This window comes from Galeopterus variegatus, unplaced genomic scaffold (assembly GCF_000696425.1).
Source record: "Galeopterus variegatus unplaced genomic scaffold, G_variegatus-3.0.2 Scaffold337, whole genome shotgun sequence".
Classification (NCBI taxonomy): Eukaryota; Metazoa; Chordata; class Mammalia; order Dermoptera; family Cynocephalidae; genus Galeopterus; species Galeopterus variegatus.
The window spans coordinates 130,045-146,270 of record NW_007726448.1 but is presented as its reverse complement, the minus strand read 5'-3'; the positions used below and the strand labels follow the sequence as shown (position 1 = coordinate 146,270).

General features: G+C 47.1%; 1 protein-coding gene across 1 annotated transcript in view; it reads left to right on the top strand.

Moving 5' to 3' along the window:
• Positions 1-16,226, top strand: part of LOC103586435 (voltage-dependent L-type calcium channel subunit alpha-1C-like) — a 500,162-nt gene that overhangs the window by 449,771 nt on the left and 34,165 nt on the right. The window contains exon 8 of the mRNA XM_008567719.1: positions 10,242-10,345. Within this exon, the coding sequence (XP_008565941.1) occupies positions 10,242-10,345 (104 nt within the window). The remainder of the gene's footprint in view (positions 1-10,241; positions 10,346-16,226) is intronic.

The window sequence follows — 16,226 nt, the reverse complement described above, 5'->3', positions numbered from 1 at the left end:
TAGTACTGTGGTATGCTATATTTTTATTTCTCGTATTAATCTCACCTTAGCATATTAGAATAGCCCATCAGACAAATGCATTGTCATTTTTACCACTAACAAAGCTGGTTATGCAGTGCATATTTAGAAACACCACTTATTGAGTGCCAACCAATCAATAGTAAATCTTTTATTTTACAGACGCCCCTTTTGTTATCCAGCAGCCAACGCTACTTTGCCAATTTTCAAGCCATTGAAGTGCCAGATTTTTATACAGCCTACTCCCATAGGCAAATGCACACACCATATTTGAGCTGTCTCCATACTGGCAGAGTCAAGTCTATTATTTGGAAAAACTCCAGAAAATACATTCTTTGTAGTATCTCCTACTTCAGCATGAGAAATGACTTGCCAGAATCCAGTGTTGTTCTCCAGAATTCGAGCTAATAAAGCATGTTGCTGGTCTTAAAAATACCATCTCTCCCAGAGTTTTGCAAATAGTTCAGTTTATTTGGCCACGATGCAAACAGCGTAAGAGCCTGCGTAGGGACCATGTCTGCAAAGTAAGCAGGAGAGTGAGAGGGCAGTGCCTGCCCATGGAGCAGAGCTGCCACACAGGAGGGAGGTCATGCCCAGAGAGGTGTCAGCTTCTTCCTGTGTCAGAAGGAAGACTTCTGTAACAGTACAGAGATGTGATGCACAGTATCATATCTTCTAAATTTTTTTGTAAGCACCATGTCCTATTGACTTGAAAACCCTCTTTTCCCAGCTTTTACATTATAGTCTACCTGCCAAAACCCTGTGTTGCTATGAAATTTGTACCTCTTGAGTACCTTGTACCTAGGAAACATTTATTGACTGTCCTTGCATGTATGGGTGATCCTGGGCTCATATGATTCAGTCATAAATAAGATCTAATTCAGTCTAGGAAGCTCAGTTTAGGGAAGCATAGTAAACTCTAAAGTGAATAATGGCCTCACAACTGGAACAAAGTTTTTGTGTTGTGATGCTTTCAAAAGACAAAGGCCAATCACCTCTGCCTCAAACTAAGATGAAATATTGGAAAACATCTCTCGGGCTCATACTCAATAAGAACTTGGTTTTGAATAATTAGTAAGACAGAGGAGTTGAACTTATGACATTTGGGCAAATTAATTTTATTTAGCAAAGCAGGTCCTTCTACCTTGGACTGGTCCCTCTGGCCAGCCAAGGATAGAAACATTCTTTTGCAAATAGGCAGTTTCTGTCCGTGGGCCATAGACTATATAATCATATGGAACTGTGCCATGGAGCGTCATTGCATGGGCTTCAAACTCATGCCTTATGTTGCTATGGAAAAGCCTTCCACGGCCTCAGACTGAGAGCAGGGTGGTAGCAAGTGGGTGGGTGTGGGGTGGGGGAATGGGTATAATTTACTCTGCCGACAGCCCTGGTGTATTGCTATGATCTTCCTCCATCATTCCCTCCCTCTCCCCACCACAAGTCATTGATACCGCACCAGCTAGATGTGACCCAAAGAAATGCTGTCATGATGACAGCCAGAGTGGGGACTGAGAAGCAGCACACAACTGCGACTGCCAATTTTCAGCAGCTGTGTTGTGCTTTTCCCCCTGGGGAGTGTGATGGAGCTCAAGCTGGGAACAGAAAAGTGTCAGAGGTGAAGGAACAACCCGGCTCGTGAGACACGCCACTCTCTGAGTGGCACCTTTCCAAAATGACCATGTTGTGCATGTGTATGCGCATGTGCGTGCCTGCATGTGAGTGCACACACACGTGCACACACACCTAAGACTGAAACAGAGCCTCCTACCTGGGTATTCATGACAGAAGCACCTCCCAGCCCAATGCGCCTGCTTTCAGACAGTATCTCTAACTGCTTTGACCTTGCTGTGGCCATTTCTTCCTCTCTTCCTTTTTCCTCCCTCTTTCTCTTCCTTCCTTCCCCTTGAGCATTGCTCCTCCTTGCCTCTAGACTTGTATCTCTAACCCCCAGACTCTCAAATCTCAGAATGTTTTAGCATCAAACATGGAGCGATCTTAAATAAGAAAATACCCAGACTGCCCTCAAGCCATTGAATTCCAAATTCCAAACAATTTCCAAAGTTAGAGCCCTAGTACCTACACTTTGGAAAAGCTCTCCTGGTGAGTCTGATGCCACTGGATTTGAACCAGTCGAAGGACCCAGTTTCTGTGGAGGTCAGGGAAGCAGGGTCCTCCACTCAGAAGAATGAATTTCCCTTCTAGCCCAAAGGGCAAGTCTAGAGGACTTGGGAAGGAGCAGCCAAGATTCCAAGCATAGCAATGAATAGAAACCTAGAGCTGGGTTCATCAGAACCACCAAACAGCTGGATAGATGTTCCTGGGGAAAGAATAGGTCATGAGAACATTAAAGAAGTAATTGACTCAGTCACTGGAAATAGCCTGGGATAGGAGGGACCAGGGTGGCCACCAGTAGCAAACAGCCAACATCTGCCTCCTATTCTGGATAATGTCGAGTCTATTTCTCTTTTTCTCCGACATCCATTATTGCATTACATTGTTAAGATTTTGAAGAGTTAGTGGACTAAAAATAAAATCAAATTTGGTCAAGTAACACTTGAACATTGCCTTGGCTAGGAAAGCCATTGGCCAAGCCTTGGGTTGAGGCCTCAACAATCTGAACAGTTTTCTTAAAACAATAATTGTACCTAGTGCTCTGTTCTAGGAGTCTGTAGATGACAGAGTAAGAGAGATTTGGAAACTAAACCAAAACTCATGTTTGGGTTAGATTTCCTTGGAAAGCTTCTCCGTATTCTCTCAGAACACCCAAGCCTCTTTAAAAACGGGGTTGGTAGATGAAGGGAATGTGAGCAGATAAAAAGCACTGGCCTTCCTTAGGAGCAGTGAAGCACCAAGAGAGGGAAGAATGCAGAGCTGTGTAACATTTCCATTGGTTTCTATTTCTACTTTTAGGTGTGTGTGTGTGTTTTAAACCAAACATCCCTAGCCTTCTGCATATAATTCAAGACTACTTGTCTTATGTGGTTTAGGCGTGTGCCTTCCAAAAGATATGAGGCTACTGAATAAGGCTGATCTGCAGGACTCTATCTGTAGGATTCTCAGGTATGATCTGAGAATGAGGGTCAGTTTGCAATTCTGAGCATTATTCCTTCCACATTGTAGCTAAATCACAATCAGGAAGCATAAACATCGATTAAATATCTGTTCAGTGCTGACTTTGTGCCCAGCACTTGAGATAGCCCCATGCTTATGGGTAACAGAATAACATGGCCACTGACCCAGGGTTTGGAATACTGAGAGAAGGTTGCTTGTGAGAACTGTGGGAAGGGAGGCAGCAGTCATAGTAGGCATTGCATTAGAATAAATGTTTCTAGCTCTCTAGGAACCTAGATGCCTCAGTAATTCTTCATCCAGAGGATTCTGTTGACCTCTGCTCACTCAATGCCCTTCTGATTTAGGGACTCCTGAGAACATTGCACAGCGTGGGGCACAGTAAAGTGCCTCTGGTATGTGTTTCCTAGACTCACATTCCTCCCCACCCTACTGGGATAACCCTCTTCCTGATATCACCCTTGCCGCTTTACTTGGTTTCTCTGTGATCCATTCCTTTACTGATTTTTTTTTTCCTTTTTGTCTTTTTTACTGACCGGTAACGGGATCGCAACCCTCAGTGTCACGCCCGTACCGGGGACCAGCAACGGGATTGCAACCCTCGGTGTTGCCCCCGCACCGCGCTCAGCCAGTGAGCGGGAACCGGTCGCCACATGGGATCCGAACCCTCAACAGGAGCGCCACCGCGCTCCCAAGCGGCGCACTCTCCAGTGTGCCACCGGGCCGGCCCCTTTTACTGATTTTTTAAAATTAAAAGTCGAGCTTAAAATTAAGGTTAGAAAGAATACTTAATGAGAAATCATGTAAAGGAAAGATTTTTAGAATCACAAATAGTGTTTCCTCTAGTACCTGGGATTAGTTTTGGTTGAGCCAGAAGGAGACCTTGGGAACAAAGTACGATGGTTTAATTTTATTAAGTCAGTTGGCAACTCCATGCTTTGTCTTGATGTCCCACATACCTGTCTGGGCGTGCTGAGAAGGTATTCCTGCAAAATTCACGTGCACACCCAAGACAGCCTCTAATCTCTGGTCTTGGTGCTGCTAAAATATCCCTTGTTTATGACAAAGGTCTTTTACATCCAAACAGGTTGAACTTGGGTATTTTATTCAATTTTTTTCTCACTCCATCTTGTCTTCAAAAAGCCACCTCCTTTCACTACAAAACATGTCTGAAGATGTTAAAAAAGCAGAGGTGATGGGGCTGAGTGCTACTGATGATCTGATTCTAAGTGAACCCAAGAACAACGTTCTAGACTCTTTCTCAGGTGTCAGAGCAGACAGTGTTAGGTCCTACTTAGAACTCTGTGGTCCTTAACTTTGGACTCTGTGGTCCTTAACTTTTAATCTGCCTCAGAGTATTGATCACATGCTGCACATGCTGCTCAAACCAGAATCTGTTATCTAAACAAAGTGGTGGTTTATAAACATATCAAGGAAGAGAATTAGCATCTCTCAAAGCTTTTATTCATTCATTCATTCATTTATTTACTGGGTTTTATTTTATTCATTTCACCGGTGTTAGATATGAGTCCTTATTATTCAATAATTCAATTTAACAAGCGTTTGTTGAGCATTTGCTGTGTCCCAGGACTGAACAGGGGGTCTGGGCCTGCCATCCAGGGCTTCAGGTCTCACTGAAGAGTCACAGGACCCGCACAATCATGTGGCTCAGCAGCACAGGGCCGTGTGCACATGGGAGCAGGGGCACAGGACACTGCAGGTGGAAGTGGGGTTGTTCTGGCCTTGAGGCTGGATGGGCACCAAGGGAGAAGCTCCTGTCCCTGGAGGAAGCCAGCCAAGTTTCACATGGTTTGGGAGTCTGCAGAGACCTGTGTTTTAGGTTCTTTTCACAGACCCAAGAAACTGCTCAGCTGCTCCATGTGTTCTCAGCCCTGAAGCCCCCAGGTGCAGTCACAGGCAGCAGCTGGATCCCATGCCCCACTGGCAGCCCCTCTGACTGTGAGCCAGCTGTCCCCTACAGATCTTCAGACGGGGGCCGTCACTCACCTATGGCTCCTAGCCTCCCACACGATGCAAGCACTTGATCCCAGCTGAGGCCGGGAATTTTTTTTAATACATGGAGGAGTATGTTTTGTTGGCTTGCCTTGGTGTTAGCAGCCTGTTGTTTCCTTCTCCCACAAAAACCAGGCTTTTACTTGTGCTCTGAGGCACTCGCGGGTTTTTGCGTACAATGATCAGCAGGTGAGGGGCAGAAAGAAGTCAGGCGAGACCTGCTTTTAATGTGTTGCTCATGCAATGACCATAGATGGACACTCATGTCCCAGCAAGCAAGGTGGTGTAGGTCGCAAATAGTCACAGATTTATGGAGCCATTGCCCTGGGCTGACTGGCACACACTGGCCCCCTTTCCTGTCCTCTAGTGACACTCCATGTAGAGTACTGTGACATCTGTGGGTTCACACCTCCTGCCCCTTGATGGTGAGGGACAGCCTCTCTCTTGGTATTCGCTGAAACCATTCAGGCTTTTGGGATCCACAGCACCTGTGCCTAAAACTTACAGGAGAAAGTCCATGCAACGTGAACCCCCATGGATGTCAGCTCAGATCGGGAGTGTCCTTGAGGGGACGGGGAAGGTGGCATTCCTCCTGCTTTTCTTTTTGGAGAAAAACAAATGGTGGATTTGAAGGCTTGAGGCTGGGGTCCCCTTGAGGAGTTCGATGCTGGTTTCAGAAGGGCCTTTGGTATTCTTCATTGAGAATTCCCTTCGCTCTGTCCACAGGCTCTTGCAATGGTGAGGCTGGTGTTTCAGCCCAGGGGGGTCACCCTGTTAGTTCTGATGGCTGCAAATGACAAATGTCAAGACACCTCTCTGTGTGCCTTCCTTGGGAAGGTCACAAATCTTCCTAAGAAGTGTCTGTCCATTTTATCACTTCCAAATAAGGGTGTCAGCAATCTAGGTCATTTTTAAAAATAGGATTATTTATTTTTTCTCTTCTTAGAAGCCCTGTTCCAACTGAATGAGACGTCAGTCTTTCCACTCAGCACTGCCCTACTTCAGGGACCCCCAGTACTGGGTGATTGCTTGCTACGCAGTCTCCCCCCAAGATGTAGGTGTCCCAGAATAAAGAGCAGAAAGTAGGAAAGAAAGCAAAAGGGAGCTTTCCTTTCAGACCATAGCTGGGCAGACAGGGACTTACCTTGAGCCCTGCTCTCCCAGGGAGTAGTGGGCTTTTTAGGACCACCTTAAAGCTCATTAACCTTTCATCTGTCCTCCTGACTCTGAACTGCTAGTCCCCTCTGAGCCTCTGAAAAAACTAGCCCACAGCCAAGGAAGGGACCAAAGCAGAAACACAGGGCGATGGAGAAGTGGAGACCACGTGTTTGCCCGACATGGCCCTGGCTGTCTATGGGGTGCTGGTCTCGAGGTCCTTAATGATGCCAGAAGCCACTCCCCTCATGTGTGGCATGGAAGAAAGGACACCCAAACTAATCAAGGGCCCAAGGGAGTTTCCAGGATACATGGGTTTGTGTGGCCTGGAGGAAAGGACACCCAAACTAATCAAGGGCCCAGGGGAGTTTCCAGGATGCATGGGTTTGTATGGCCTGGAGGACTGAGTTTTCTGTGAGGTGAGATGTTGACAGGACATAGGGTATGCAGAACCCATGAGGAGAGATTTCATCTCAAGGCAGCTGACTGAGCACCAGCCAGCCCTCCCTCCCACCATCCGCTGGCTCGAGCAGCTAGGAGGGCGAACTGTGTGAGCACGCTCTTGCCTCCTGGAATTGGCTGTCCCTGCCTGTCCTGAGGAAGGTGGGGTCTGTGGCCAGGAAGGAGCAAAGGGAGCCTGCTCAGAACAGACCTCCTGTGCCACCCCCAACCCCCTAACCCACACTTGGAGAAAAGGCTCCTTTGGGGTGTCAGCACGCCCTTGAAATGTTGCAGAACACTGTGTGGAGGTGCATTTTTTCTGGTGAGCATCCATAGTTTTCATCAGCTTTCCTGACATCCCCACCCTCCAAAAAAAGCAAAGAAGCACTGATTTAGAAGAGGCTGCTTCTGACCTTCATTAGCAGGATTTGATCTGAGAGAGGAAAAGCTACAGGGACATAAAAAGGCTTCGTGTGACCTTGGATCCAAATGTACACAGAGGCCCTTCCTTTGCAGATGCCTGAACTCCCCTCTCAGGCCTGTTTTCAACCCTGTTGCTTTCACTGTATCAGAGAGTCCAACACAGAATACAGTGTCTTACACATAGCAGACACTTGATAAATTCTTGTTTAAAAAATGTGGACTCTAGTATGACTGATGCCAAGAATAATCAAAGGGTTGCCTCTCAGTCCCCCATACTACATGGAGACCCGTGGCCATTGTGGTCATCGTTGTGTGGCTGTGGCCGGCCAGCTCCCTGCAGCCCACACACCTGTCTCTCCCTCACTCCTTTCAGCCATCCCGCCCCACCTCATACCGGCACAGCTCTGTCTTCCTTCTGGCGATGAAGACTTTTACTGCCCTTCCCTCTGCTGGTTTGGTTTCCTCTTCACTGTTGGCTCAGACAGTTACCTCTGGCAAAAGGAAGGCTCCCAGGCTCGAGGGATTGGGACAAGGTCTGACGTGCAGAGACCTCTGGCCTGCCTCTCCTAGCAGCTGCTGTTTTGCTGGATATTTTAGTAGTTCAGCCACTGGAAAAATCCTCCAACACACAACCAGGAAGGTTGTACAGCTGTAGGCTCTATTTTTAACAATTGCCAAGTTCCGGAAACCCCCATTCCCATCACAGAATGCCACAGACTCTGGGTTTCCTTCCTGCTCCTCAACTCCTCTTGCCTTCAGTGACTCCATGGTGCCAGGTTTGCACAGTCCTGCCTGGTCTGGCCCTTGCTCACTTCAGGCTCCTATGGCCACTCTTCTCTTGTGCTTCTGGAATGCTGCATACAAATTGCATTTACCACCCTGTATTGCAGCTGCTTCTTAATTATCTGTCTCCCGTACTGGCAAGGGCTTCCTATTTACAGCACAGTGCTAGCACATATTAAGTTCATTCATTCACTCAACAAACATTTACTAAGTACCTACTATGTGCAAGGCACTTTTCTAGGCATGTGGGATACACCAGTGAACAAACAGATCAGAACCGCCTGGGCGCATGGAGTCTTCATTCCAGAATGGAAGACCAACAATAAATAATAAATGGAATAAATAAGTAAGTTATACAGTTATAAGATGATGAGTGCTACGGAGAAAATACAGCAGAGAATGTGGGAATGGGAACACATAATAAACTCATGTTAAATTGAATTTAATACATTCATTAGTGTTAATACATTAATTGGTAAGTGGACTTATGTAGGGAACTCTTCTCTTCCTCATTAACTCAGTTCAGACCAACAATCATCAGGCACAATTTTTGTGCTATGCACTATGACTACATTTGGTGGATTTCTCAAACCAAAATAGTAATACCAAACAAATATTGACGCATTTGTAAAGAACATATTTGGATGTAACACGTCAGTCAGACTTGGTAGGTCGCTCTACCTCTCAGTCTTTTTTATTTGAAGTGCACAGAAAACGTGATATTTATGCAGCATACTTAGGTAAATGGATAAGGTTGCTCAGTGCTCTCCGAGGGCTGAGGGCATTAATACCCAACACACCTGAAACTCATTGGAGGCACCCAAGGTAGAAATTACAGCAGTGGTCATCAAACTTCAGCACACCTTAGCATCACCTGGGGTGATTAATATGCAGATTTATGTCATGCTGAGATCTTGGGGGGAGGCCCCAGAATCTGCTTTGTTAACAGTTACCCAAATAATTCTGATGCTGGTGGTCTTCGGACCACACTTTGAGGAACACCCCTGTACCACATCCCAGAGGTACGTGGTGACTCACTGTACAATGTGTTGTGTCATTGTGGTTGAAGTCAGGAGCTGTGGAGAGAATGATGTAGACTGGTGGTTCTCAAACACGCATCAGAAGCACCTGCATGGCTTGAGGGTGGGGCCTGAGGATGTGTGTGTGAACAGGTTCCTGGATGCTGCCAGTCCCCTGATGTAAATCATTCAGGAAGCTAATATGCCTTAGGGATTTGGGTTTCTGTGAGCTAATTTCACAAGGGCAGAGTTGGGGTTCATTTTTAAGAAGCTAGGACTAAACCATGTTTAATCTAGTCAGAAAGCAACAGAAGAAATGGATTGAGAAACAATCAGAATAAATGTCCTCTTTGATAAAAACAGTGCTCGGTGACCTATCTTCACATCCACGCTCTAGCCGGTGGTGAGCTAGCAAGTGCTTAACAGTCACTCCTTAGGGACCAGGGGTAGAGTCTGATTGGCATTGTTTGCCCATTTCTGTGGTGTAAATACTCTCACATGGCCAATTTGAAGCCACCAATGTTGCTGAACATGTGGGGAGGTCCGCACAGCACTCAGGGGCCAGCTCCAGCACAGCACTGCCCCATCTACTGTAGTGTTTGCCACTCTCCACAAGTGTCCGCATCATTCCATTAGTCACAGGTCATAGTTTCCAGGTCAAGGCTGGTTTCCCTCTAGGCTGTAGTTGCAGGCACAGGAACCCTTCTCTGAATACATAAACCAAAAGGACTGCCTTTCCTGGCCTGGCCTGCAGTGCTCGTGCAGCCCTGGGGTTTAACTCCAAATTCCGCGCATGCCCAGGGCCCAGGTGGCAAGCCTTTTTGAAGATGCCTTTCCTCACACTCTCTCTTCAGTTTCAGTTCTCCAGCTCCGTCAGTAAGAGTTGACGCGCTTCAGACACCACAGTCAGGGTGCCTCAGGGTGAATGGAAGATTGAATGGCCACATAAACCCAGCTGAGCTAAAACCATCCCATGCTGAAGAAATTATTTTGGGGGTGACCCAACATCTTAAACAAGTGAATAGAAAGCACTGGAGAAATTTTTCTTTTCCAGAAAATAAAAACAACAGAGAGAGCCTGACAAGGTTCCTCTTGAGGCAGAGCCTGCAGAGGTCCTTTACAGTTCAGATCAAGGTCATGGGGAGGTGTTTTAAATGTAGATGATGCCAAGGGTAACAGTGGATCCTGATCCACATGAATGAAAACCAGTCTCAGCCCGTCTGTCCCCTTCAGTCTGTTCACACACCTTTCTGCCTGCCTCTTTGCTTTAACCCAGTTCTGCTTCCTCTTTCTCCTAACTTTCCTTCATCTTTGCAGATGCAGGACGCTATGGGCTATGAGTTACCCTGGGTGTATTTTGTCAGTCTGGTCATCTTTGGATCCTTTTTCGTTCTAAATCTGGTTCTCGGTGTGTTGAGCGGGTAAGCTGACCATTTCTACATCTCTTTACGATGCAGCCAGGCAAGGTCCCAGGTTCCACTCCATCCAGGGCCAGGATCCTCAGGGAGGGACCCTAACAGGCCCAGGACAACCAGGGGAAAAAGTCTCCAACCACAAAATCTGATCCATTGGCTGGGCAGGCTGTTTGGCCTCTGATTTGCACCTAGAGGACCCCGCGGGGTCCCGGCGCTGCTCAGGCCAGCATCTGGGGAGCTGTGGCTGGCGCTTGGCCATGCTCGGCTGCTGAGTGCGCCTCACTAACTATCATTCCACTCTTCCAGGTCAATGATGCTGTAGGAGGGGACTGGCCCTGGATCTATTTTGTTACACTAATCATCATAGGGTCATTTTTTGTACTTAACTTGGTTCTCGGTGTTCTTAGCGGGTAAGCAAGACCAAGGAAAAAGGTCTTGATTTTTCCTTTTATTTTTATTCTTTTGGCTATTCCTGGCTCTATTCCTTTTCTGGCTCTGATGAACCTGGGATAAGGGGTCACCTTGGGAGCCTTGAAGTGGATGTCCTTGGCCTGGCTGGGTAAAGGGTCAAATGTACAAGCATTAATCCATTGGTTTGGGTGGTAGACAATGGAGAAGACGTGCCTTGTCCCACCTGTCTCCTGCCAGCTCACCCAACCCCTCCCAGCCTCGAGTAGTTATCTGAGAAGGTAGAATACTGTCCTCGTGCCTTAGTGACCCCAGCTGCAGGAGCAGCGTGGGGAGACTCTGGAGTGAGAAGGCTTTGGCAGGAGGAATCTGAGGGAGGATTCATGGACTGTGTGCCTTGCCTGTTCTCTGGAGCCAGTCACAATTTGTGGCAGGCTAATAGCAGAGATTTCAGATCACTTTTATTCAGTGGCGAGCAGGCCAGGGTAAAAAGTTTGTTTTAAAATATAAACAAACAGACTAAAAACCTACTTCAGTTCTAATTCCTAGGCTGAGTTGTCCATCTCTAGCATTTGCTTTTCTGAATGGAAAAGGCACTTGACTGTTTAAAGCTACAGATTATTTGAAAATAGAGGAGATGGAATATACTTTCCTTAAATTTACCCAGCTGACTACCAGTATGAAATCAACCAAATTTGGCCCTTGCTCAGAAGAAGTTAAAAGCGACAGAGCAGCATGTAGCCGGAGCACTGAGCAGCTGGGGATGGCCACTGTCCACCACACAGATGCTGGGACGCTTCCTCAGCTCACTCTCACCTTCATAGGTCCAGCCAGCCATGCCAAGGCCTGACACCTGAATGCTCCTGATGGCCTGCTCATGGGTGCCCACTCTGCTGCCTTTGCTGCGTGGGGGAGGGGGTAATCTATTTCTGCTCTGCTTGAGACAGGTCAGCTGCTTTGAATAGTCTTTTCTAAATATCTGGGGACGTTAATGCTGGGGGAAGCTTAGGCATAGGGAGGGAGATTGCTCTTTATTTTCACTCAGAACATAAACTGGGACCAGCCGCCCCTTCCCACAGCAGCCTGATGCACTGGGGCTGGGTGGAGGACAGCACCTGACCCTGGCCCCATTCCTCCCATGGCAGCGGCCTGTTAGAGGCCTTGATGACATCATGCTTCTCGCCACAGTGAGGCCACACAGGAGACTAGGGCCATCCATCAGGGATTGAAAATGAGTAGAACACTATAAGCCCCTAATTAGTTGCCTGGAAGGTCGAGTGGTTTTTATTTTAATGTTCCAACACAAGAAAATGCCCATGTATACATGTGAATCTCCAAGGAAAGCATTGAAAAAATCTACTTCATGCCCCCACTCAAGACAGACGTGTGGGTGTCCCAGCTCTGCACTTGCTGGATGCGTGATGCTGGGCGACTTCGCCTTTTTAAATCTTAGTTTCCCCATCTGAAAAATGAAGATGATAATACCAACTCATACATGGTTGTGAGGATAGAATGAGATCGCTTATGTAAAATTCTTAACATAGTGACCGGTCGATAGTAAGTGCTTAAAAATAGTGCTGTCATTGCGGTGATTATTGTTTACTTGGTGCCTATCATAACTGGAATTACTGAATAGAATAATCAAACGTGAGAACTATTCCAGCCTCTCCTTTTAAAGTTGAGGAACGTGAGCCAGGCCATTGGTGACTTGTGCGATGTCAGTTCACTGGTAAACAACCAACCAGGACCAGATTGTGGGCACCAGCTGGCTCCCATCCTCCCATCACTTCCTGTCAGGTGTATGTTGATGAGCTGCAACTATAACACAAGCCAGAGTTCTAAACCTTTAAAAAGTGTAATTCCACTGTCTTCCTGCAGAGGCTAGGAACCAAATCTGAGCAATCTTAGGAACCTAAAGTGAAAAATGAGGGCCAGACTGTGAGGACCCCTCAAGCAGAGTTCTGCCCACAGTCACGCTTGGCCCCCAGAAGAGTCATCTTCCTGGTTGTCTCAAGGCAGAGAAGTCAAATGACAGTGGCTGTGGACGTTAGCGAAAACATCATTTTGAAGGCCATGTCTTGGCCTGATTCAGTCCAAACACCTCAGCCAAAACCTGGTGCTTAGTAGTACTCAAAACTGCTAGATGGCTCAGCGCAGGAACATTAAGTCTATTTGACCTCCGAACTGTGAGTCCCTGAGTCCATACTTCAGTCTTTCCTGGACACCCTCCCTACCACCTGCTCCCTGACCCATTCCCAGACCTGCAGTCTGCTTCTTTGCAGCTCCAGAGTCACTGATAGACCCTCCATGCAACAAAGAAGTATCTATGGGCGGGCATCTCCCCTTCCTGGTTTAAGGAGGTCTCTCTAAATGTGTTGAGGGCTGGCCACTCTGAATGGGCTGCCCCTGTCCTGTGCGGTGAAGAAACTGGAATCAGGCTTCTGTCGGCTGACCACACGGTGTCAAGTCAGCATCTTCATTAGCTAGGACAATGTAACAGTCACCACAAGAATGCAGTAAACCCACTTACTCATCAGGCAGACTTCTGATAAAGCCAGCCTTCAAGAAGCATTCACAGAAGTCTTGGCTCCATGAAATTCGCTGTCACCGTGATGGCACAGTCATTGCTATTCTCTGTGTCAGGTTCTGGGCTCTTGCTTCAGGTAGATCAGCTCATTTAATGTTCCCAACAACTCTGTGAGCTGAGTACTGTTCACATCTCCATTCCAGAGAAGAAAAGCAAGGCTTAGAAGAGAAAACTATCTCAATTCTAACAGGTGAAAAATGGAGGATCCTGGGTTGAGCCCAAGCAGTGTGAATCCACAGCCTCTATCCCTGTTCCCCAAGCCATTTTAAATGGCTAGCCCCACGTTCTTAAATTACAGTAGAACAGTTGGGGGGTGGACAGCGGAGCTGCAGCGGGAGGGATGAGGGGAGCAGGAGTCTGCAGAGCAGTCCAGGGCAGGCTGCTGGACACAGCCAGTGGATACAGCACATGCCCAGGAGGAAGCTGCAAAGGCACCAGCAAAAGACTGCTGCAGGGCAAGGTTTTTAGCATGGGGGCTGGCAGCCCCGCAGATCCTGATGGTCCTTGAGGGAGACCAGAGCCACCAACTAAACAGCACTGCAGGCTCAGAGCTGCAGGACTGGGAGGAGGGGTGTGAAACCCCACATCTGTCAATTAAGGATAATATTATTTAAAGCCCAGCACAGTAACTCATCCTCATAAATTATATCCTTCAGTCACCATGGAAAGATTAAATTGTGCCTGCTGTGCTCCACCCATGAAGGTAGAGAGGATGACACTCTTTAGAGTTTTCATTCAAGTAGAAATTCAAAGATTTTGGTCAACAGAGTGTTAGGTTTCCTTTATGTACAACATTCTCATATCCAGAACACCTTATTTCTGATGAGGCCAGATGGAGTCAGTGTAGAGAATACATGTCTCTTGGATTTTTTCAAAATACTTCCAGGTTAATTATTGGTCCTCACATCAACCCTATGCAAGTCATAGGACAGATATTAGTATAGAAAAGAATCAGATTAAACTTACTTTCCCCTCCAGAAATCTCAATCTCCAGCCTATTAGAATTAAAATGACAACAGTGACAGTGAGATTCATGAAATTGCACTTGAGACTATAATCAGGTGGAAGCCTCTGGACTTTGGAATCTGATTACTTTTGTTTTTAAGTGATTGCAAACGTGGACTTTCAAATGTGGGCCTTAAGCTGGCAGGAGGCCCAGGATCTCTTACACGGTTACTCATCCCATCTTTTTTCCGTCTGGGAGGTATCTTGCCCCCAAAAGCAAAGGACCTGGTGGGTAAGCATTTTGCAACCTGGAAGTGGACGAGCACACCACAGTTAAGACATGACATCCAGGTCCAGAAGAAAGCAGTGAATGGCCAGGACACAAGTGCTTGGTGAGTGGAAACAGAAGATATGGCAACATGTACAGGCCACACTATATTCATGACGATTGTGTTCTGTGAAGTCACCATGAATGCTGAATTAGTGAATATTGAACTACTGATCCTAAGGGAAATATAGGATTAGGTTCCTGTGAGCCTCTGGTCACAACAATATGTCAACCAACCAATAAGAACCTTGTTTTATGTGTGGTTCTGTTTAAAGACACCTTACTTAATGTCTGTCACTGATTCATTAATGTTAAACTCATGGCCAACAGCACTATCGCTCATGCCTGAACAGAGCTTCTCTAACACGTTTTCTCCGTAAGGCACATCACAGCCTTCTTGCACTTAGGAACACTGGACAGTACTTCAGCACTATATGTGGGACCATTGTAAACAGCAAAACCACCAACAAAGAACACAAAAATGCAAAAACATGGCGCTAAATAGTCTGTGAAAAGGACACTTGCTTATGGTACAAGAGCTGAAGCAAGAAGGCTGAGCGTCACCTCACCTGCCCTCTGTTGGGAGCATGTGAAGTTCCTGCCATTCTGTGCATATCCACAAACGAGTGAAAGTGCTACCAGTACTGATTTTGGGGTGACAAATGAATTTCAGCAAGCGGGTAAATTCGTAAACGTGAAATCCGCAAACAATGAGGATCAGTTGTATTGATTAGCAGAGGTCCTAGGGCCCCGGTGGTCTGCGCTGGCTGAATTTGCCACGTGTACCTCCTTTGTACCCTTTACATCACTGAGTGCCAGCCCCTGTCTCTCCACTGCACCCCTCATTTTTCATGTTGGCCATTGCTGGCAAGAGATGCACTCCTGTCTTGTGACAAATCCCGCAGCTGTGACTGATTGTCTAGCCAGCTCCAGTCCCTGGGCCCAGTGCAGCCCATCAGGCTGGGGCTTCGTGTCTTCATTAGCCCAGTCCCCAGAGCAGACACATGGCTGACTTCCAGGCCAGGAGATAAAGAGAGCCAGGCACTGCCACTCAGCAAATTACTCACCTCATGGGATCTGCTGGGGGGAATCTTGGCTCACCTTCCCTCCTTCCACAACCCTGTTCTGCCTGTGCCCATGGGAGCCAGAGGGAGCCAGCAGCACTTCAGATCTGACTGTGCCATTTGTCTGTCCCCACAGCCCCCAGAACACATCCTTCCTCCACAGAGAAGAATCATCGACACACTTCTTTTTTCTTCTCTCCCTGTGGATGATTTTTTTAGTCCCCAGAGGTCCTGGAGTACAGATGAGCTTTCACTTCATAGGCAGATGCTGTAAACAGGACTGGGCAATTGTTGCTACTCCAGTTGGATCCCGGTCCTCTTCTCCCTCCTCCAAAAGAAGGATGGGTGGGTGTTTTGTAAACAGAATGTGAATCCTCTGCAAAAGCATCCCAAAGAGCTAACATGAGCCCTCAGCTACTCAGTCCCTTACAAACTCAGACCCATCCAGAGGAGAGGGACAGAGACTGCAAATGGGTGTGGGCAGAAAGATGTCAGAAGAGGGGCCTTGAAGTGCAGGTTTTGGAGTTGATTTGTAGCCTCCATATGTGGCAGTGG